The sequence below is a fragment of the Pristis pectinata genome, chromosome 10 (genome assembly GCF_009764475.1).
Source record: "Pristis pectinata isolate sPriPec2 chromosome 10, sPriPec2.1.pri, whole genome shotgun sequence".
NCBI lineage: Eukaryota > Metazoa > Chordata > Chondrichthyes > Rhinopristiformes > Pristidae > Pristis > Pristis pectinata.
In genome coordinates this window covers 58,724,670-58,746,963 of record NC_067414.1, presented here as the reverse complement: position 1 = coordinate 58,746,963, position 22,294 = coordinate 58,724,670, and the positions used below count along the sequence as shown (strand labels likewise).

General features: G+C 39.4%; 1 protein-coding gene across 1 annotated transcript in view; it reads left to right on the top strand.

The window, feature by feature from the left end:
• gareml (GRB2 associated, regulator of MAPK1-like) overlaps positions 1-22,294 on the top strand; it is a 137,805-nt gene extending 115,511 nt beyond the window's left edge. Inside the window, 2 exon segments of the mRNA XM_052024669.1 lie at positions 16,603-16,772; positions 20,202-22,294. Of these exon segments, the coding sequence (XP_051880629.1) occupies positions 16,603-16,772; positions 20,202-21,213 (1,182 nt within the window). The 3' untranslated portion in view covers positions 21,214-22,294.

Sequence of the window (22,294 nt, the reverse complement as noted above, 5' to 3'; positions counted from 1 at the left end):
GGAGGAAAATAGAATTGATGGAAGTTTAGATGTCATCTTGATGAATAATATCATGAGTCTGAACAGCTGAATGACCTCCTCCTGCTCCTTGTGTTGTGAAGCTGTCTGCCAATGACAGATGTTCTACTAGCATAGACAGCAGCAGTCACCGGCAACATTGGCATTCTCTTGAAATTCCATTTGCATCCTGGAGACTGGAAGATCAGGAGGATTTCCTGAGGATTCATGAAAATGATGTCTTCTGTCAGGTTAGACCTGAAGTTGGTGGCACAGACACACCCTTACCCAGTTAGGTTTGCTGTAGACCTTGATGGGTCAGTATAATATGGGAAAATACCCACTTTGGCACAAAACTAAATAAAGGTCTATGGTGAGAGACTGCAGAGCTCTGAGGTGCAAAGTGATCTGATGATTTGCAGTTAACTAGTATTCAGATACAGCAAGTGACAACGTTAATTTTTATTGTGGGGGAGATTGAAATCGAAAAACAAGGAGGTTATGCTTCAGTCATTATTGGCGAGACCACATCTGGAGTACTGTGCAGAGTATTGGTCTCCTTATTTAAGTGAAAATCTTAATCCATTGGAAGCAATTTAGAGAAGGTTTACTAGATTGATTTGTGGAATGGAAAAGTTGTCTTGTTGGGAAAGGCTGAACAGACTAAGCTTGTATCTGCCGGAGTTTTGAAGAGTGAGAGGTGACAGATAAAATCTTAAAAGGTTTAGACAGGATGTACATGGAGAGGATGTTTCCTCCTGTGGTCACTATTTAAAAACAAGGGGTCACCCATATAGGACAGTGATGAAGTGACTTTTCTCCCCCTCTCGGAGGATTGCGAGTCTTTGGAACTTTCTCCCTCACAGCATATAGAAGCAGAATATTTGAATGTTTTTTAATGCTGAGGTAGATGCATTCTTGATAAGCAAGGAGGTGAAAGGTTAGAAGGAGTGGGTGTGTATGTGGAGCTAAGGTTAATATTAAATCAGCCAGGACCTTATTAAAGGAGGTGCCAAGTGACAACTTCCTGTTCTTCATTCACATGTTATACTGTATATTCTTTGCAATGTCGTGGAATACTTGATGCAGGAGGGGTTGGACCTCAAAGTACCATTCAGTTATGTCACTTTGAGAGTTTGGAAGTTGAAGGAGCACAGACAGAGCTGCACAGCCTTGAGTGTCAGGAAGTGACCATACGTTCTGTAAAGAAGCCTTTCTAAAATTACTTATGAGGCCCAAATACCTGTCCATCCATCTTGTGAGGGTGTCTGATTCTGAGCCACTGATACTTGTGAGATTCTTGGAATAAGCTATGTCCTTGCACTGGGGTTTGATTTAAGTGCGGTGAATATGCAGAAGGTTCAAACTTTGCAGGAAGCAAACTTGAGTTACCCAAGAGAAATAGGGAATAGTTTTTTTCTGGTAACCTTTTTCTTCCCAATCTGGTCCCTGGTTCTGCACTGAGTATGTTTGTCCTGTTCTGTGCCGGCTCACCACCCACTGCCCAGAATGGTGCTCAGATCACCTTTGATGAGGTTCTCTGAAGTCCAAATTTGTATATTTCTTCTCACACCCAACTCCTGCAGAAGACTGGTTTGCACTCTGTTTCTAGCTGTTTGCCCTTCCATATCATGTTCCATTTCCCTTTTATAAAACTGCCCTCTCTCAACCAAGCCTTGCCAATAAATAAAATTAATTTTGAAACTTAATAAAAGCTAAAAGAAACACTCGTGCCCCTATGGAGTTAATGATTTAATTGTTCACAGTTGTTTAGTTTGGACTCAATAAATTAGAAATTCTACTGGCTCCATGAGTTGGGCTTTTACACATGGGCAAAGCTGAGCATGCTTTGTGAACAATTATCGTATTGAGTAGAGTGCACATTTTGAGTCTATTGGGGCAGGATAGGCAGGCAAGGCAGTGGGAGCACAGTTGCAGGTCTGCGCATTCAAGGCACAGGCTGGGTGGTTTTCAGAATGGCTATTATCTATGATCATTGGCGATCTATTCCTTTTCCTTTTTGCACATTAAAGAACATCAGAAGACGTGATGTTGGGTTTATGTCGCTGACTCTCAGCAATCCTCAGCCTGGGACCCTTCACCTGGAAATTCCTCGTTGGGCAGAGGGAGAAGGGTGTGGGCCTGATTTCTGCTTGTTGTTCTTCTAACCCGGCAAAGGCTCTTATATAGAGTGATCTTCTGAATCTGTGTACTTTGCCAAGGTCAGCTGCAGACATCTGGTTCTTTGGCTGCATTGCTACTGGTTCCAGAGCTTCTGAGGCAGGCTGATACGACATCAGATTCAGACCTGACAAACATTAAGATGGCAACATCTTGCACGTAAACATTGTTTAAAATTGTCCAGCAATGTGCCCATGCAGCACCCTCACTTGGTTTCTCCTCCCATTTGCTTAATCGTTTCTTCACAGCTGGCTTCTGTATTATTTGCTGTTACTACCTCAAGCAGTTCCAAATGCTTTTAATTTGTTACCATTGAGATAGGAGTTGACAAGACCAGGAAAGACCATGTCAGTCCATTCGGCCTGCCCATGGCATCAAAAGCAAAGCTGGCTGGTTATTGCTTGCTGTGGGAAGGCCCTCTGATATGCACACTTTGAAGAAATATTTGTTAAAAGTAAGTGAAAAAAGCTGAACTGACATTACACTTGCCCTTGTAATATCCTCTTAAAGTGCTGATGAAAGGGTCTCGACCCAAAACCTTGACTGTTTATTTCCCTCTATAGATGCTGCCTGACCTGCTGAGTTCGTCCTGCATTTTGTGTGTGTCACTTTGAACCATTTCCTGATTGCAGATGTCCACTTATAACTCATTTACTGAAAGGAAAATTGAATCTGTGTTCGCTTGCAGTAACTTTCTTTTGTTTGACTTGTCTGATTGAGACATTTTGGAATTAATTCACTGAAGTTTGTGACTGCTGAATATGCCATTAACAAAGGCCAGTAATGCTTCAGTGATACTTCAATCAGTATGCTATTACTTGAGGATCACAACCTTTTCCTGTTTACAACCTATCTTTCCATTGATTTTCTTACCAAATCAATGTCCAACTGCTCTTAAATTTACTGCTGTCCATGTCACAATTAAGTGGGTTTCTGATTCTGGCGCCAAACTACACAGAGAAGACTGCACTGAATTGCATAAACACAGGGGGGTGATACTTGCAGGTCTGCATCTTGTTTTTCTGATGTGGAGGTCAACATATTATCAAAGCACTTTAAGAAAATATTATCATAAGGGCAAGTGTAATGTCAGTTCAGCTTTCTTCACTTACTTTTAACAAATATTTATTATATTTTAGTTGTTGTTCTAATTTAAATTATTTCCTTTCACTTAAGTTGCAGAATGATGACATACATTGCAAATTGATCCAATTATTCCGGGCATTCATGACTCATGAATAAATGCCCTGATTGTAAATATAACAGAAGTTTTAGTAATCTGCCCACCCCAGTAAGTAGTGATCACTTGAACATCCCTGTACTCACTGACCTACATCCGCTCCTGTTTCAGCAACACGTTTTGATTTTAAAATTCTTATTCTTGTCCCTTAGCAATAATAGTCGCTAATAGTGCTTTGCTGATATGTTCGTCTCCAGATTTGAGAAATGAGGTGAAGATCTACAAGCATGACTCTCCCGAGTTTGCATACTTTAGTGGAGCCATCTCTGTATAGGTTGGTGCCAGGATCAGGAACACAGCTAATTATATTCAAATCCCAACTTCTCCCTGACTTTCCATCACTGTAACCTCCTCCAATTCTATGAATCCCCGAGATTTCTGCGCTCCTCCGGTTCTGGTCCCTCGCATGTCCCTGATTTTAATCACTTGGCAGCTGTGACTTCAACTGATTGCGCTCTCAGCACTGGAATTTAGAGTCATAGAGTTATACAGCATGAAAACAGGCCCTTCAGCCTAACTCATCCGTGCCAGCCAAGGTGCCTTCCCAAGTTGGCCCCTTTCGTCCGCATTTGGCCACTATCCTTCTAAACCTTTACTCTCCATGAACCTGTTCAAATATCTTTTAAACATTATAATTGTACCTGACTCCAGCACTTCTTCTTGCAACTCGTTCCATATACCCATCACCCTCTTTGTGGAAGACCTGCAAGCTTTGCATCTCTAGCTCTCCTTCCTGTAAGGTGCCTTTTTAACCTTGCCTCATTGACCTGGATTTTGGTCAGCTGACCTAATATTCTCTTTATACAGCCACAAATTTCACCTAACTTTGTTCCTCTGAAGAACCTTGCGATACTTTGCGACCTTAATACCTCTTTATACTGTAAATGCAGTTTATTGTCATTGATGTGAGGAACCTGTAGGCTGAGCTTTTCCAATTTTGCAGCACAGCTGAAAGGTCTGTTTTTTCTTTGAGAGCACCAGATCCTAACATTTATTTTCAACAGTCCAAGTATTCTGAAGTATTATTCCAAACATATATTTATATTTTAAAAGTACATTCTCTCATTGCCTGCGCTTGTGACCCATTTAATCTGCATTTTTGGATAAACAGGCCATATTGTTGAGGCTGGTGAATGCCACAGTGAGTTTAGCCTTACTCACAATGAACAAACCCAAGGCCACATTGTGAAAAAAAACATTGCTTTTGCATAATTTTGCTTGAGGTTCCAGTCACGTCTGTTTGGCAAGGCTCACTTAGTAAGCTCTGTGAAGTGTGAAAATTTGTCAAAAGCACCGGGAGAGGCTAGAGGGTGGCTTAATGGAGAAAATCGCAAAGAGCTGCTTCTATAACCAGCCATGCTTACAAAAACAGAGGACAAGCTCTTTGCCATTTTTGCATAATTTAATGCTAAATATTTATCTGATTGGCCACTGAATTTTCAAGGTTGTGAAACCTAAACGAATAGCATTTTGTTCGACACGATTGTCGATGGATCCAACAGAGAAAATTATATCCTTCACTGACTTGTTCACAGAGCCTTGAACCAGCTATATAATTTATCAGTGTCAGAAGTTGGAGCAGTCCCAGCTTGGATCTGCAGAACTCTCCCACATCTTACAATGTGAAACTCATTTGTTTTTCTTTTTTCTAACTGATAGTTCTGAATACAGTGTGAATAAAGGTGCTGTCTGAAAGCATCCCCTGAGGATTAGATCTAGGGGCAACATCTATAGAGAGTCTTCTCTTGAAATGCTCTCATTCATTTGAGGTAATTTATGTCATACTGCAACCAAGAGAAGACAAACTTTTAAGTGGCCAACATCTGACCCAGATTTCCAAGAAACATTATCTTCTGATTTCTTCAAGTATTCCAATCTATTAGTGCTGCTTTTAATTTTTTTAAAATACACCAAATAGATCTGTGAAGTTACTGTTGACAATCTGCACAAACTTAGGGAATATGGCATCAATTCATTGATCGTGTGCCACTGTTGGGAATTGCATTTGAGCAAAGATTGAAGAATTGCCTTCATGGTCTTGTTGCGTCATCTTTGCAAATGTGGCTCCTACCTGTAATTGTGGGATTGGTGATCACCTCCTTGTGCACTTTGAAGCCCATTAATTTGAACATTGACTTAACCTACTCTTTATGCCTTTTATTCTGCCAGCTTTTGCCCTTCATGTTACATTTTGTCCACTTGCATTCTGGAGCTCTCTCATTCACCTACTGCCTTTGCATTGTTCATGATAGGAATGAGTTAAGGTTTACACCAGTGAAAGTTGTGGGACAAATGTTCAAAGAATAAAACTGCTGGGAATAAACATGCCCTTTGGTTTTCCAATGCCAGCTTCTGTCATTGCCCTCCTAATATCAGAGCCTTCAGCTTTCTACTTTGAGCTACCTGACCAACTAGCATTGCCCAAGCCATTGAAGGTTAATCTTATACATACAGCTGCTGTGTTGAAAGGAAAATTGTGGCTTTTTATAAATTTTCTTTGAAGACTTTTATCTGTAAAAATATGGAAGATGGGAAGAACATCAGTTTGATGGAAACTGAGATCACATGAAACTTGCAGGACTACACTCACCCAGAGCTGGTAACCCTACTCTCAGTCCTGCTCTATGAAACTTTATTTCACTTTGCACTTGCTTGTCTTCAGAGTTTTTCTGACAACTTTAACATTATTGCTCATCCTCCACATCTGTCTTACCTCTGTGAATCTCAGTGGGGTTACGTTCCTGAATATCTCCATTGGACAAGGAGCCCTGTTATCAGGAGTTCATTTGGAGATAATCCTTTCAACCTACAGCTCTGAATCCTGTGAATCACGCTCCCACCAAACAAAACTTCATGCTGGAGGCAGAATTTTGTCAAATTGTCCTGTGCACAAGCATATTGTTGTGGAATTCAGTAGAATTCCAATAATCCACTCTCCAATTATTCGGAAAAGCCGCCGTTCGACATTTGGTCACAAGGTTATGTTTGCCAAGCTCCCATCCCATGCTGAGGCCCTAGTTCCATGCTGTCCAGAGACTTGCCTGATTCTGTTTCCCAGACTCTCTTAAAACTTACTGTGGCCATAGAGTCATACAGCACGGAAACAGGCCCTTCAGCCCAGCTTGTCCGTGCCAACCAAGTTGTCCGACCAAGCTAGACCCATCTGCCTGCGCTTGGTCCATATCCCTTTCCTATTCATGTGCCTGTCCAAATGTCTTTTAAATGTCGTAATTGTACCCGCCTCTACCACTTCCTCTGGCAGCTGGTTCCATGATACACACCACCCTCTGTGTGAAAAGGTCCCTTGCAAATCTTTTCCCTTTCACTTTAAACCTACGCCCTCTAGTTTTGGACTCCCTCACTTAGGGTGAAGACTGTGACCATTCACCTTATCTTTGCCCCTCATGATTCTATAAGCCTCTGTAATTCACCCCTCAGCCTTCTATGCTCCAAGGAGAAAAGTTCTAGCCTATCTATAACTCAAACCCTCCAGTCCTGGTAACATCCTCATGAATCTGTTATGCACCCTTTCCAGATTAATGACATCCTTCCTATAGCAGGGTGACCAGAACTGTATGCAGTACTCCAAATGTGGCCTTAACTGACATGTTGTTTCCTGTGCTGCTTTTAAGCTTACCGTGTTCACTGAAATGCTTATCATTCTACTCCCTAACATCAAAAACGTGAATTAAAAGTTTGATTATTAATAAGAACAACATTCAATCGTCAGGTAGATCTGCCAGTCTGGCAGCACCAAGGCCTCAAACATGCTGATTAGCAGAGTTTTACTGTATTATCGATTGATATTTGATACTTTCTGCCCATTTTTTCCCCTATTGCCCACAGTAACTTTGGAAGATCCATGGAAATTCCAGTGAAGTGAGCTTATGCTGTACTTGCAGGGTTCCTATGGATTTCTCACCAATCATGGTGCTGAACACCCACAAGTATTCAGCCATCAACCGTATATGGATGTAATGAGTTCTGGTTATATCCCAATTCTATAAAGGCAGCTCCTTTGTAGAATTACCAAACCAAACAGAGAAAAGTAGAATATTGAGTAGTGGGCATGAGGAAGTCACGCTGAACATTCATTCAAAGAGGCTGCCAATGATTTTGACAGCTGTGAGAAGATGGTTTAAAAACTGAGATTTAGGGACATTAGGAATTGTCCTCAAGCCAATTGGTTTGATTTAGGAGCAAATTTAGTAACAATTCGATGAATTTGTTGTATTTATCAAGAACTATATGGTGATCGTGTATGCTGCTCTGATATTTTGAATTAAAGAAATGAAAGATAATGGCCCAGATATTGCTGAGTCTGACTCACCACCTGTACATGCCGCAGAGGTATGAATTATCCCACACTAAATTTAGGTGTATCCATAAAAGAGAAATTGCTGGCCAAGAGCATCCAAGATCTGACTGACAATGCATGGTGTAATTGGGTAATGTGTGTGGTCCAGAGCAAGCCCTGCCAATCCTCGTATTTCATTTGATGCAGAACAGGCTATTTGGCCCATTGAGTTCAATCTGGCTCTCAGAACAATCCCATCGATCCCATTCCCTCACTTATTTCCCTATGACCTATTCTCTTACACAAGCCAATTTACTCGCCCCACAACCCCACCATCCCTGATTCCCGTACTACCCATCTACACTGCCTGATCCAATTTACAGTCGCCAATTAACCAAACAACCAGGTCATCTTTGGGATGTGGGAGGAAACCGCAGCGCTTGAAGGAAGTCCACACGGTCACAGGGAGGATGTGCAAACTGGGTAAGGGCAGTACTGGAGGACAGATTTGGATCTGAGTCACTGGAGCTGTGAGACAGCCGCACCACTTGCAGTTCCACTTAGTTGCCCTTGAAACAGTAGAGAAAACCATTGAGAGACAGCAAAGCCACATTGCAGAGTTTACCATACTGTGAAAGCTGTTGAACTTTTTTCAATGTTTGTGAATGTCTCTGAAATTGTGGAAAATTCAAAAACTCTTACATAATCTAATAAAAAATTAAACATTAAAATAAAAGCATCATAAAATACTTAAAACACTTCAAAATAACTATAAAAATATACAGCAATCACAAATAATTTTAAAAAAGGAATTTAGTATGTTTTTGACTTTCCTTCTGGTAGCCTTAAAACTTCCACTGAACTGAGTGGGTTCACATGTCCTGCACCAAGCCTAACCTGGTGCAAGATCTGTGAGCAGAATCATCAGCTGAAATGCTGGGGATTTCCAGCAAGCTTGTGCTCCACTGACTGCATCTGAGTCCAGCAGTGGATGTGCTGATTGGAATCTGTCAGCAAGTTCAGGACATGCCTGCACCAAAGTCCCAAACTTAGTGACAAATGCTGACATTTACATAGGTAAGTGTTTGCAGTTAACTGAGGAACTACTGATGTTTGCCAGCAAGTTCTAAGCTACTTTTTGGAAAAACCGATACTGTGTATAACTTGCACAGGGGAATTTTGAAAATGGATCTGCTTTGAGCATGTTTTTTTGGGTGATTTTGTTGCATGTAATGTTCCTGCTACCAAAATGGGAAGTAAGGAACAGGACACAGACATCTGGTGATGCCAAGATGGCCTACAACTATAAAATATTAAAGAACATGGGGGGTGGGGGGGTGGTGCACAGCTAATGGGAAGGCCATGTACACACTGAAATGGAAGGAAGTTACCAACTAAATTGGTATAAACACCAGAAGCCCTTTCACAAATGCAATTCTGTACGTACTCTGCTCTCCAACAAAGGCAGTGATCTGTAGATGTTATTGAAATTAACTTTGCAGCATCTACTGAACTGGGACATCTCTGGAAAGATTTTCCAGAGATTTCCTTCAACACCATTAGAGCCCCAACTTATAGTTCAAGGTGGACACAGGGGGTGCCTAAAGAATGGCCTGAATAAATTTAGTAGTAGGCCAGACACATGTACTGACTGTGTGGGGGCCATTGCATGGCTAACTTTGAAAGGGTTGTGCTTGTTTTATTTCCAACACACAACCAAGGACAGATGGCTGAGCCTGGAACAAGTGGACTTGGTAGGCAGTTTGGTGATGGGGGTGAGGGGTGGGGGGAGGGAACACCTGTCCAGAGTTTCTCCAAAGTTTGTTCCAAATATTATGCAGAAGCTCATGAGAACAGCAGAGTTATTTTCAGAGCATTTTAATCCTGAAGACCATGTTGGCTTTCAGAGAAGCAGAATCCATTAAGCAAGTCCCTGTTAGCTCAGTAGGATTCATTGGTATAAGAGTCAAGAGAGTGACAGCCATTGGTAGAGCAGCTCAGGCTTTTATTCTTAGCCTTGGGTTAGGAGAACATCCCCACTCCCTGTGGTAATTCACCTCTCATATTTAGTCCCTTTTTTCTGTTTGTTGAACCATTCCGCATATAAATTGCCACTGTGCTGTCCTTGGTTATTACAGTGGCTAAAGTACAAAAGTAATGCAGCAGTTGTGAAAAGCTTTGGACACTCGAGATCTATGCAAAGGTAAGTTGCTCCTTTTAGTTAGTTGTAGAGCAACAGGTGCAAACCAGATAAAAATTGACAGACCTGTTGGCATCTTCCCATGAATTGGATTGGAACCCCACTTCAACAGATGTTGCAAAGTTATTTTCAATAACATCTACAGATCACTGCTTTTGTTGGAGAGCTGTACTCACAGAATCATGTCAGGTTGAGTGAATTTAAGAGGGTTCACATTCACCCAGACTTGCCTTTTCCATCACAGTGCTCCATTTTGATACTACCTGGACAGTGCTTCAATGACCAAAACAATTTTTCTGTCGTTTTAAATAGTTCCAAAGGAAATAGCATCTAATTCATCTCGTGCATGAAAAATTTTGGTCACTGTAGTTCCATTCACCAAAACAATTGATGGCTATACTGCTTGCATAAAATAATGTTTAGGTCAGTGAGGTGAGACCTAAGCTATCCTAATGTCATGTAACTAGGCTACCGTTATGGGTGTTTGATCATCCTCCACACCCTACAGTAATCATAAGAGACTCAAATCATTTGTTCACTGGTTTATTTGAGCATATACAAGGAATCCATAGAATGACTTAAAAACTACAAGTCATGCAGTGATTATTATGCCCTAAGCATAATTACATTTACTTTTATCATCGAATTCTAAAATTATACATCATAGATGAGCATTTTCTAGACCAACATTTACTTTTTAACCAATCTGAAATGAGTGACCTTCCCCCGTCAGTATCCAATAATAACAAAACATCCCTTCGATTCTGCCAATCAATCAATCCTTCCAAAGATCATTTTTGCTCAACAGGCAGGTTATCAGTAGCCACGTTTCCTCTGATGACCATCTGTGTTCACAGACGCTCCTGCACCTTTCTACATTCCTGTGGCTTCCTTGGTCTTTAAGAGAACTTTCCAGTAGTCATTCATTCCATAACCTGCCTATTAAGATAACGTGTCAATTAAGAATATATCTCCATCTTGGCAGTGAAGAGATATCACCCTGAGAGAAAATTTCATTGGGCTGTTTATTCTTATTTATATCCCAAAACTGACAGCTCAATTACAGAAACCAGGTCTGACTTGTTTAATAAGACATGAGCATTTGTTTGATTATAATGTTTTTGCTAGCAGTCCAAGTGCCATTGATATATAACCCTGCAGCAGTCAGCAAACCAAAGGTGGATGAAGTAGTCAGGATTCTGTTATACATATATTTGTGAATAAAAGCAAGTGACTTCCATATGTGTTTCTTCCCCAGATTTTTCAACTAACTGGAGGAGGTAGACTTGTTCTAAAATTAACATGGAATAGTGAAACATTTGGTGTAATCAACATAAATTGATCAGAGTGTGTTTGATAGTTCTCCTCAAATGTTTAAAAGGAAACAGTCAAATACTTAATGAGGAGAAAGACTTTCATAAAAGGTCCTGCAGACAGTGATGGAGCTGAATTCTGTTTGAATTATATAAGAGTTCGGAGTTTTGGTAAAATGCACATTTGGGCCCACCACTTAACATTTCTGGGTGGGGAGTGCATTTCTTTGGCAGGCGCTTAGCTTACAGCTGTTTCTTCAGTAAGATAGGACCATCACTGTCCACTGATAAACTGCTTTCTCTTTCTAGCCATGTTAAATAATTTATGGCTGTCTTGCATGTTTTTAATGCCGTAACAAAACGGAAATGTAATTCCAACCTCTCTGTAGAAAGCCATATGTGTCTATAATCTCCTTTTAAGCTTTCTTACATTTCTTAATTACTCTAAATGTTAGGACATTATGAAGGAACATAAATAATTTATTGTGTACAAATAGTGTCCAAACATGAGAATTGTGATTCCGTTGATGACCTCTTTTAGTTAGAAAGGAAACATGTTACTCAATGCATTTCTGCTGGAAATTCTATGAAGGTAAAATGTCAAGTCATTACTTCCCTGATCATTATTCAACGTGGTGTGTTGTAACCGTTGAAGGTCTGCTCACGACATTTGTTGATACAAATCATGTATTGACAAAAATTCTGGTCGTTACCTGCAGTAGGTTTGCGATAGGTTTGATTATTGGTGTTTTAGCAGGTTATTCAACCATGAATTTGCAGAAACCTTGCAAAAAATATATACCTGGTTCACACTGCAGGGAATGCAACTTCTTGATTTTAGCCTGTATGAGAACATTTGTGCAGTGCTTTAGAGGGAAGAAATTAAAGGAAAATTTCAGTAATGCCCAAGATAAAATTATATTAGGTATTATATGAGTTTATTGGTTGAGGAGCATGGGAACAGAAATCCATTTTAGCCCCTGGGTCTGATCTGATTTTCAATGAAGTCGTGACTAATTTGTGACTTTGCATGATAAGCCTGGCTTTTCTTCACACCCCTTAATGCCTTTTAGTTAATAAAGTATAGCATTCTCTGACTAAAAATATGTAGTTTGCCATTTGAAGAAGAGTTAAAAACTTTCACAATACTTGGCACGTGGTAGTATTTTCTAACCTTACTCCTGAAAGACCCGGCTCTAATTTTTTTAACCCCATGGCCCTGGACTCATATCACCAAGCTGCAGAAACAATTACTCTCTCCATTTTAGATCCTCTTAAAAGCTTTGAAATTGATTGAATCAAGAAATATAGCTATTATTTCTGAAATATCACCTTTTAACCTGATATTATTTAAATAAGCTTGCATTGTACTCTCTCTGATATCATTGTATCCCTACTAAGTGATGGGTCTGATGTCAACAATAAGCACAGCTCGTTATCCAAGTCTAACAAATCTGATTTGGCCTGCGCCATAGCCGTAGTTCATGGGCATGAGATGTGCAAGCTGATTGCACAATTGTGTACACAACTAAAGCAGATTGCTAATAAAAAAAACACTATTATTAACAGGCCTGTGAGCCTTAGGACCGTCAGTCCCTCAAAGCAAACTAAAACTGCAGTAAGGGAACAGAAGACATTAAACGTAATGCATTTTTCTCAATAACCATGTTCTGCTATTCGGATTCAGCACTGGGGATGCTGCAATCTTTTCTGTATTTGGTTCACATCTTATTAAAACTGTGTTGGAGCTTCCTTACTTAACCTGTCAAGTATTTCTAATATTTCCTATTATCACCTTGCTCTAGAACTGCTTTTGTATGTTTAAAATAAAGCCAGGAAAATGTTAAATTTTAATGTGGTGAGGAGCGCCAGGCCTGTTGACGAAAAATGACTAGAAATCTGTTGTGTGAAGCAAGAACAGGCTGAGTGTTGGAGATGTAGGAGACTGCAGATGCTGGGATGTGGAGCAAAAAATAAACTGCTGGAAGAACTCAGCGAGTCAGGCAACATTTGTAAAGGCAAAGGGATGGTTGACACTTTGGGTCAAGATCCTGCATCGGAACTGAGTGTAGGGGGAAGATGGCCAGTATATAGAGGGGGGGGGGAGACAGAGGGGTATGTGATAGGTGGAACCAGGTGGGGGTGGTGTGGGAAGGTGATGGGCAGGTGGAGCCAAGTGGGGGAGGAAGATAGAGGAGTGTTAAGATAGGTGGAAACAGATAAGCGATTCCCACACCAGCCTCTCCTCGGCCTTCTCCACTGCCATGGTAAGGCCAAATGCCAAATAGAGGAATAACACCCTACAGCCCAATGGTATGAACATAGAATTTTCCAGTTTCAGGTAACCCACACATGCTGTGCTCCTTTCCCACTCCCACCAGTCCACCCAGGGTCTCTCTCCCTTTATTCACCTTTCCTATCCCCTCCCCCACCTGGTCACATCTGCCCTTCGTCCTTCCCTTATCTGATTCCACTGATCACCTACCAGCCATCCTCTCACTTCTATATCCTGGCTGTCTTCCCTCTGCACTCTCAATCCTGATGCAGGGTCTCGACCCAAAACATCGACCAGTCCTTTGCCTCCACAGATGTTGAGTGACCCGCTGAGTCCTCCAGCAGTTCAGTTTTTGCTGTGGGCTGAAAGTTGCATCAACAAGGTCACTGCTGTTTGTGGACCTTTGGAGTGAAGTATGGTCATTGCTTGGTTGGGGGTTGAAATGGAGGCCGTGGAGGGAAGATCTCCAGTAGAGTTTACTCAGTAGAAGCCTGGAAATTGTTGTGTTGAAGCTTAGTCTTGGGATCATGGTCCAGAGGAGGTATGTGGATTTGACAGAAAATTAAGAGGTCTGTTTTCCCAAGAGAGAGATCAGTTTGCCAAATAACAACAGTGCCTGTTGGCAGGTTTGTAACAATGTTCAGGTTGGACCTGGGAAGATGGAGCACTTGGTCAAACTACTTGAGAAAGCACGTGTTGCACAGGCAGATGGTGGTGAAAATACCTTCAGATGGTGGAAACCAGAGGGAGAGGAAAGAGAACACTTAAGGTGAGAATAAGGGTCTGCTCTGCAGGATGAAGATTTTTTTCCAAAGAAATAAACAGGGGACAAAGGTGATAGAGAAAAAGCTGTTGCACATCTGTAGTTTATATTTTGAGGTGCCTTGAACTTTTCCACATTAAATTTCAACTGCCTGCCCAATTGTTTAATTCAATTCAGTGTGTCACTTCTGAGTTGTTTTCAATTCTATTAGCATTATGTGTTACTATCAGCAAAGTTGACTGTATGAGTTTGCATAAATAAAAAAAGACTGCAGTCAACCCAACACTGCTCTGGGATGCTACACACTGAACATCATTACCCACTCCAGGCAAGAAAAGTATTTTTCAAATGGTCAGAGATTAATAGATATTGATGTTCAGAGAAACCTGGGCGTTCTTATATACAGTTCATTGTAAGTTAATATTACTGGTACAGGAAACAGTTAGGAAGGCAAATATTATGTTGTACTTTATTGGAAGATAATTCAAAGAGATCTTACGGCAATTACGTAGAGTCTTGGTGAAACTGTATCTGGAATTATGCAGATAGGTCTGATCCCCATAACCTGAAGATATGCAACACAGGCTGACAAGATTAATTCTTGGAATGGGTGATTATCCTTTGAAGAGACATTAAGCAGGCTGGCCTATACTCTGCGAAGTTTGAAAGCATGAGAATTTATCTTATTGAAACATACAATGTTCTTAGGGAGTTTTACAGAGTAGATGCAGGGATGATATTTCCCATGACTGAATGTCTAGAACCAGGGATTACAGTCTAAAAATAAAGAGACAGCCATTCAGGGCAGAGATGAAAAGAAATTTGTTCACCCAGGTGATAGTGAACCTTTGGATTTCTCTGCCCTGGACTGCTGTAGGGGGACAGTGTTCTAATAAACCAGATATTGTCATCTCTGTGTGTTAAGGGAATCGGAAAAGTAACACTGAGGTAAAAGATCAACCAAGATCTTATTGAATGATGGAGCAGGCATGAGGGGCTGTGTGGTCAATTCCTGATTTTATTTATGCTCTTATATTTCAACTCATTGTCTCTAATCTGTATTAATTGGATTATACTCTTCAGCTAGTTTTTGAATCATGACAGCTTCTGGTCCAGCAAGAAGTGCTCTCAATTGACTTTTAGAAGTGAAAGTACTTGTTAGTTTTTCCATAATCTGTTTGGCATTGCTCCAGATTTCTGGGCCCAGCTTGATCTTTCTGTTCTGAATCCAAATTAGCAAGAGTTTTCGAAGTTATTGCATACTCTTCACTCTTATTCCATTGTGCAGCTAATACTACGTGTCAGAACCAATAAAAGTTTAAAGTGGAAGATTGCAATGTAGACAGTGACTTTAAAAGGAAATATAGAGTTGTTATCTGTAAGTAACTGTAATAATGTCATACATGTTACTTAAAGTCTCTTCTCATCAGTTGTGCCATTTTGTATTTTACTTGTTCAACTCACTGCATTGAATTGTCCCTCAGTATTAGACCATCCTGAGATCCACTGCATAGAATTTTACAGAATGGAAACAGACCATTCTGCCCAACATACCCGTACAAGTATTATGCCATGCAAAAATCTCATCCAATCTTCATCTCAGTTTATCAACATATCTTTTCATTTCTTTCCCCCTTGTGTACTTACCCAGCTTTTTCTTAAACCTATTCAGAGCTCCACAGATTTAGGAAGCTTTCTACAGAGCAATATGCAGCCAGCGATATCTCGTAAGTCAGAATCTGCACCAGTTAATAATCCCAACATAGCTATAATTATGAAATGGGTGTTTCCTTTCTAAAAATACTTGTTTCATAGAGACTCAGTCTATTCCATTAACTTCTTGAGAATCACAATGAATTCTTCTATAATAATGCTAATAAAATGACATCGGAGCAGTAGCAGTAACTGCTGGCCGATGAATACAGCTTTGATTGAGGCTGTCATTTATTGCCCTTCCCAACCACATTAATGAACAGATTAGTTATGATTCATTACGCAGCATTTATTTCCACTCCTGCTTAATATTGCTTCTGAATATTTTAAACTTCTGGGAATTTCTTGTCTGAATCAGATTTTGAAACACAAACAGAAAACATCCACAAGTTAGTTTTGGAAATGATTGATCGATAATGGTATTTGTTTAATATATCATATGGAAGCTATGGGTTCCACAGCACAAGAACGCAAATGAGTTATTCAATTGATATACAGATTATCTGGAGTCATCTGAAATGTTCCAAATGCCATAATATGTTATGCCATGGCTTTTGATTTTCATTGTGTGATAGAATTAGCAGGAAAGCTCACTCAAAAATGTCATGTTTTGCTTTTGATAGGTGAAAGAGGAATGTCGACTTCTAAATGCTCCCCCTATTCCGCCACGGGGTACTAAAGGTGCTCTGACACCAAGTCCACCGGTTCCACCTCGATTTGCAAAATCACAGCTCCAGCAAGCCCATTCACCAAGTCCTAGCCTGTCTTATTACTCATCAGGTCTTCATGAGATGTAAGTGGCTTTCAAATGAATTACAGTTTATAGTAAATAATTAAAAACAATGAATGCAAATCTTGTGGGACGCTATATATCTTTGACCGATCCTAACTTTTTAAGAAGTATGTAATATAATCTGTTACCATCCGGGCATGAATTCTTCCTTCCCTGACTCATCTCTAACAAAACATGTTAATGTAAAATTCTATATCTCCAACACATATGACATCAATAATCTTGCTTATGTGTATTTCCTGCCTAACAATTTTTACTTCCCGTTCCACCATTTTTGGTACTGCTATTTTGTCAACAATAAAAATAAATAATTTTTCTATTTAGGTTTCTCTATTTAAGCAATTGACTGCCAATGCAGAAATGACAGAAGCTGTGTTAAAGGCAACATTTTTGAAACCTCCAATTTGGAAGAATGGAACTCAACTCTTGCAGTAATTTATTTTCAGTGCCAGAAAGGTTGACTGTCAGTAATTAAAAGGTTGCTTCAACTGAAGTTAATGGTTTTAGGTAGTGAAACAATAAACTGTAATTTCCAGCCTTTCTTCACTATTGGGAGCAGATTTGGAAATTATTTTTTTCAATATCTTAAATTTTATGATTTGCATAAAGATGTAGGTTAGTGGATAATATTTTTGTGATTTCATAATTTAATATTTTCACTGCTTATTCAGGTTTGTGGAGAGGTTGAATTTGCCAGTACACGGAACTCTCAGAGCAGTTTCAATTAGTCTTCCAAAATAGCTGTACTAACATTGACGTGTTGGGGACCCTTTTTGTTGCTATAAATAGATGAAAAAGAGGAACACTTCTTGAACTCTTTAGACAGGAAATGGTCTTCAACTTCATGATTTAAATGCCTGCAGTATTTTAAAGGGCCAGGTGAAATCAAAGTGGAATTTGATCAAAAGCAGTTGGAATATGTAGTTGGGTTCAGGGTACAGGGAGCCCTGGATTGTTGCAGGTGGAAGAGCTACTGACTTAAAGAAAGCCAAGGAAGATGGATTTGCCAGAGATGATAAACCAGCAAAGGCCTTCGAATGAGCTTGAGTTCAGTAAAAAAAAAGGTCAAACAGTGACTGTCAGATGGTTGATCCAGATATAACAAATCGGTTCTCCAATGATCTAACCAGATAAAGCAATAATTAAGGTACAAATCATCTAGAATATGCCTGGAAGTAGAGATGTGTTATTTTTCTTAATAAGAGCTGTATTACATCAATACAAGTGTGGAATTTATTGCCTCATTAATACACTTCAGCACTGACGCTGTGATGCAGCACGGGCATCTGTATAACAGGTTAAAGGTATTCCAACAGATCAGGCCTTATTCATGCTTTAAAAGTCTGAAGCAATTAGTTACTGGAATGATTCTGTGGAATCCTATCTTGTTGAAGAACATTTTTATTCAGTTATATGTACATGGTGCATCTACAATATAAATGATCTTAGTAGTAAAGAAAAGATCTCTTATGGATAAAACACCATTATACTGTACTAAGTTACCGTCACTTAGCACAGTGCAAAGTGCATTCAGGTCAGATGATGCCAACATAAATGGCCAATTTAATGACAAATGGGCTCTCCTTAACATTACAAATTCAATTTTAAAATGCTTAAGACTTGTATTTTCTGCAGTTGTGCTTCCTGTTTTGTGCAGTAATTATTTCTTATAAGTGCTTGAATATGACAGGCAATTTCTCCGGCCGCCTATGGACCTTTGAATCTTTGGCAATTACTGTCATAGTTTTTACTGTGGGATATTTACCACCTGATGCTTATAAATGGAATATCTTTTCCCAGAAAAAAGGCAATCTGTATTTAATGTGAAACAGAATGTAATGGTTAACAAGTATAAAAATAGTAGCCCACCATAATGCATCTGTAATAATGCCTCCCATGCAATAAACAAACAGCTGGCACGAAGGTCAAAAAGCTCCTTTATATATGAGATTTGTTGAGAGTTGTTCAGTGATATTTGGGAAAAGCACAATTTGCAAACAGTTCCAGAATGTTTTTATGAGAGAGGTGATCTTACAAAAATACAAACTGGACAGTTTAAGACTAAAACAATGGCAAGTAATTTCTATGATTCAGAGTAGTTAATATATAGAATATCTTACCTTATTGATTTTATGCTCTCAGAAGTGACCTGCAATTTTCTGACAAATAATGCATGAAGGATCCCTGTATTATTACCACCTGAAGACCCACACTCAACGATTTAGGAACAGCTTCTTTCCGTCCACCATCAGATCTCTGAATGGTCCATGAACCCATGAACACTACCTCGTTATTCCTTTTTTTTTGCACTATTTATTTATAGTCATTTTTATGTATTTGCACTGTACTGCTGCCGCAAAACAACAAATTTCATAAGTAAGTGATAATAAACCTGATAATCAGAATCAGGTTCCTGAATTTGTGACATGGAAGGGAATTGCCACAGTTTGCTAGCTGGTTTGCAACACTTCAGCATTTACTTCATAGAAACCTTCATAATTTGATTTTGATAATGTGTTGCTGTGCATTATCTACCCCTTGAACTTGCCATGGAGAGTTGTTTTAAGATCAACTGGATTGATATCTTTCTAACAACACGGTATTTTTTGATTACCTTTACCTCCAATGGAGAAGTCAGACAATTTAAAAAGGCATTCAGAAAACTGCAGATACGGGAAATCTGAAATAAAAGCAGGCTAGAAACACTCAGCAAATCAGGGAGCAGGTTTTACTGTCACATTCTTTCAGCTAATGAATCATTTTCAGAAATTTTAAAACTGATTTCATTTTTTTCTTTTCTCTCTTCTCAATCCACAGTCTTAATTTCCCTCATTTCTTCTATTTGTGTCTCTGATTTTACATTGAATGCACCTGCTCTGATTCTTTTCTTTGATTACTTTGTGAACTTTAAATCTCATTGGCTAACCATGTTTTTCATAATGTTTCAATGCCTTTTTTACTCCCATTATCAGCTTGTGTTTCCTTCATCTTTGGAGGTAAAAATATTGGGCAGGAAATGTTTTATTTACAAGGCACATTAAAAGATGCGGTTCCTTTAGCAACTTCTGAGTTGTTATTGCGCTTCCAAAATAACAATGGCATCCTAAATTTTGACACATATTGTGCCCGCAGTTCTGTGTTCAATTAATGCAAAATTAAATCGATTTAAAAAAAATAGAATGCGACATTGAAGGTTAAATTCAGCAATATATGCTTGGGTGTGATTACCTGTCATCATTATATAATGAAACTGAGATCCACCCAGATTTTATTTATCTGTTAAGTTCCATACCACCTTTGTCATTGTGTTCATGCTTGTTCTTTGTGATTCATGGTTTCCTTTCACAGTTGGTATTAATGTTATTTTGTCAGATGCATTAACAAGCCATGGCTCCAGTACACCCTTCATTTATTTCCTTCTGTTTTCAGTTCTGGAACCCGCAGTGGCAGCTGCTCACCATCTCCAGACTCTTATTCCCTTTACTGTTATCCATGCACGTGGGGAGACTGCAAGACTACAGATTCTTCCAACCGTCCATTGTCGGGGAATATTTCATCGAATAGCCAGAATGTACAGACTTCCTGGTCCGATCCATGGGGATATTCGGACAGTGTTCAAAGTGTGATCAGTGGGCGATCCACACCAAAATTATCTGGCGATACTGCCTTCAGAAGTTATTATAGTTGTCCTCGATTGAAGCCACCAAGCTCTCAGAAACGGTTTGCTCCTTTTGGGGCATTGAATCCATTTGCCAACTCTACCTACTCGTCCAGTCCATCAGCAACAGATTGGTTAGAATCTTCTGATCATTACAAGTCTCCATCTGTTACATCGGAGCACTTTGATTCAATTGATCTTACTGTCAGCCGTAGCACTTCGCCTGATCCAGCCTCTGGAGACCCAAGGTACAATCAGGAGTATAGGCACTGTGTACAGGATTCGTTGTACAAACAGTCTGAGAGCATATCTTGTCCTGTCCCACCACCACGGCCTCCAAAAGTTTGTGATTCAGACAATATCATCATCCGAAGTACAGCTTCTCTTTCTCCCACTGTTGTGAGAGGTGCTGAGGGTGGTGTTACAAGGGTCTATCTCACCCAGGGTGTTATAGAAGTCCCTCCAGCATCATCTAGGAGTAATGCAGAGATAGCTGTCTCCCTCCCTTCATCTAATACACCAGGTATACCCAGGTTAAATGGTAGTGACTTGTACTGGCACCCACCATCTGACTTATCTACTCTTTCTATGGAGGAAGTCTCCAAATGCTTAAGATTCATTGGCCTTTCAGAGGATGTGGTGACGTTCTTCGTCCGTGAACGCATTGATGGAAATATTTTTGTTCAGCTGACTGAGGAGATTCTATCTGATGATTTTAAACTCACAAAACTACAAGTGAAAAAGATCATGCAGTTTATCAAAGGCTGGAGACCGAAGATTTAACCTAATTCCTTGTTTAGTTAAGTGGGTTAAGGTTTAACTCTTTAACTCGTAGAAGAACCTTCTGATAATTTTAAAGATTTTCTTTGAACAGCACCTCCAGACGTTTAAAGTGATCCAAAATATTTGTTGGTAGTTTATGTAGTGTCGTGTGAAGTATGTGTTATCAAATTGTAGTATCTATTGTAGCTGACGTGCACTCTCCTATCCTTTCCCTTCAAATTATCAAAAGTATTAGCTGCACAATTTAGTAGGTACAAATATGAGTTAAAGAGTTAAATTATTGTTGAACTGCAGTTAATGCTGCCTTATTGGAACTTGAATAGTCTAAGTTATGGAAACTTCAGCCTCTGTTTATTCAAACTCAGTCAGTTTCCATAAATGTTTAAAGTGCTTCAACACTGGAATGCTGAAACACAGTTTCCATTTCTTTTATTTTTAATCAGTTAACTTCTACTGTTAGTGTTACTAAGGACAAATTAGGTTAATGGTGGATAAATTCCTTCTAACATTTACAGTTTGAACTAATAAAACTGTGAGATTCTATTAAAGAAACATTTTTGTGTTACCTATAATTTTTTTTCCGCACCTGTGGGTTCCACAATCCTTCCCTAACCAAACAGAGAAAGCCCAGGAAAATGATCATAGTTGGTAGATCTTGTGCAGCATGTAGTTATTATTGAAAGCTAGAAGGAAAAAATAAGGCACACATCTGTGAGGAAAAATGCAGTTGCCCTTTGCTGTAGTACACTACATATGCCTATAATTTAGTACATTGTTTAAGCCAGTAATTTGATCTAAAAATGTACCATACTAATCACTACTGTCTTAAATCTGTATAGTCTGTTATTTGTGGAGGACAACTCTTAATTATACTGTTTAATGGTTTTGGTTTCTTTCAACTAATTTTTTTGGGAGATTTCTGTATATTTATGGACAAGCAAATTTTCTCATTGTAGCTGTTGTTGATATAATTTTCTTTTTTAACAATGGAAGTTGATAATACTATGATTGTACGGAAATGCCCGTTTATGCATAATTTAATCTATACAAACCAATACAGATAATACATGACAAAAAACAA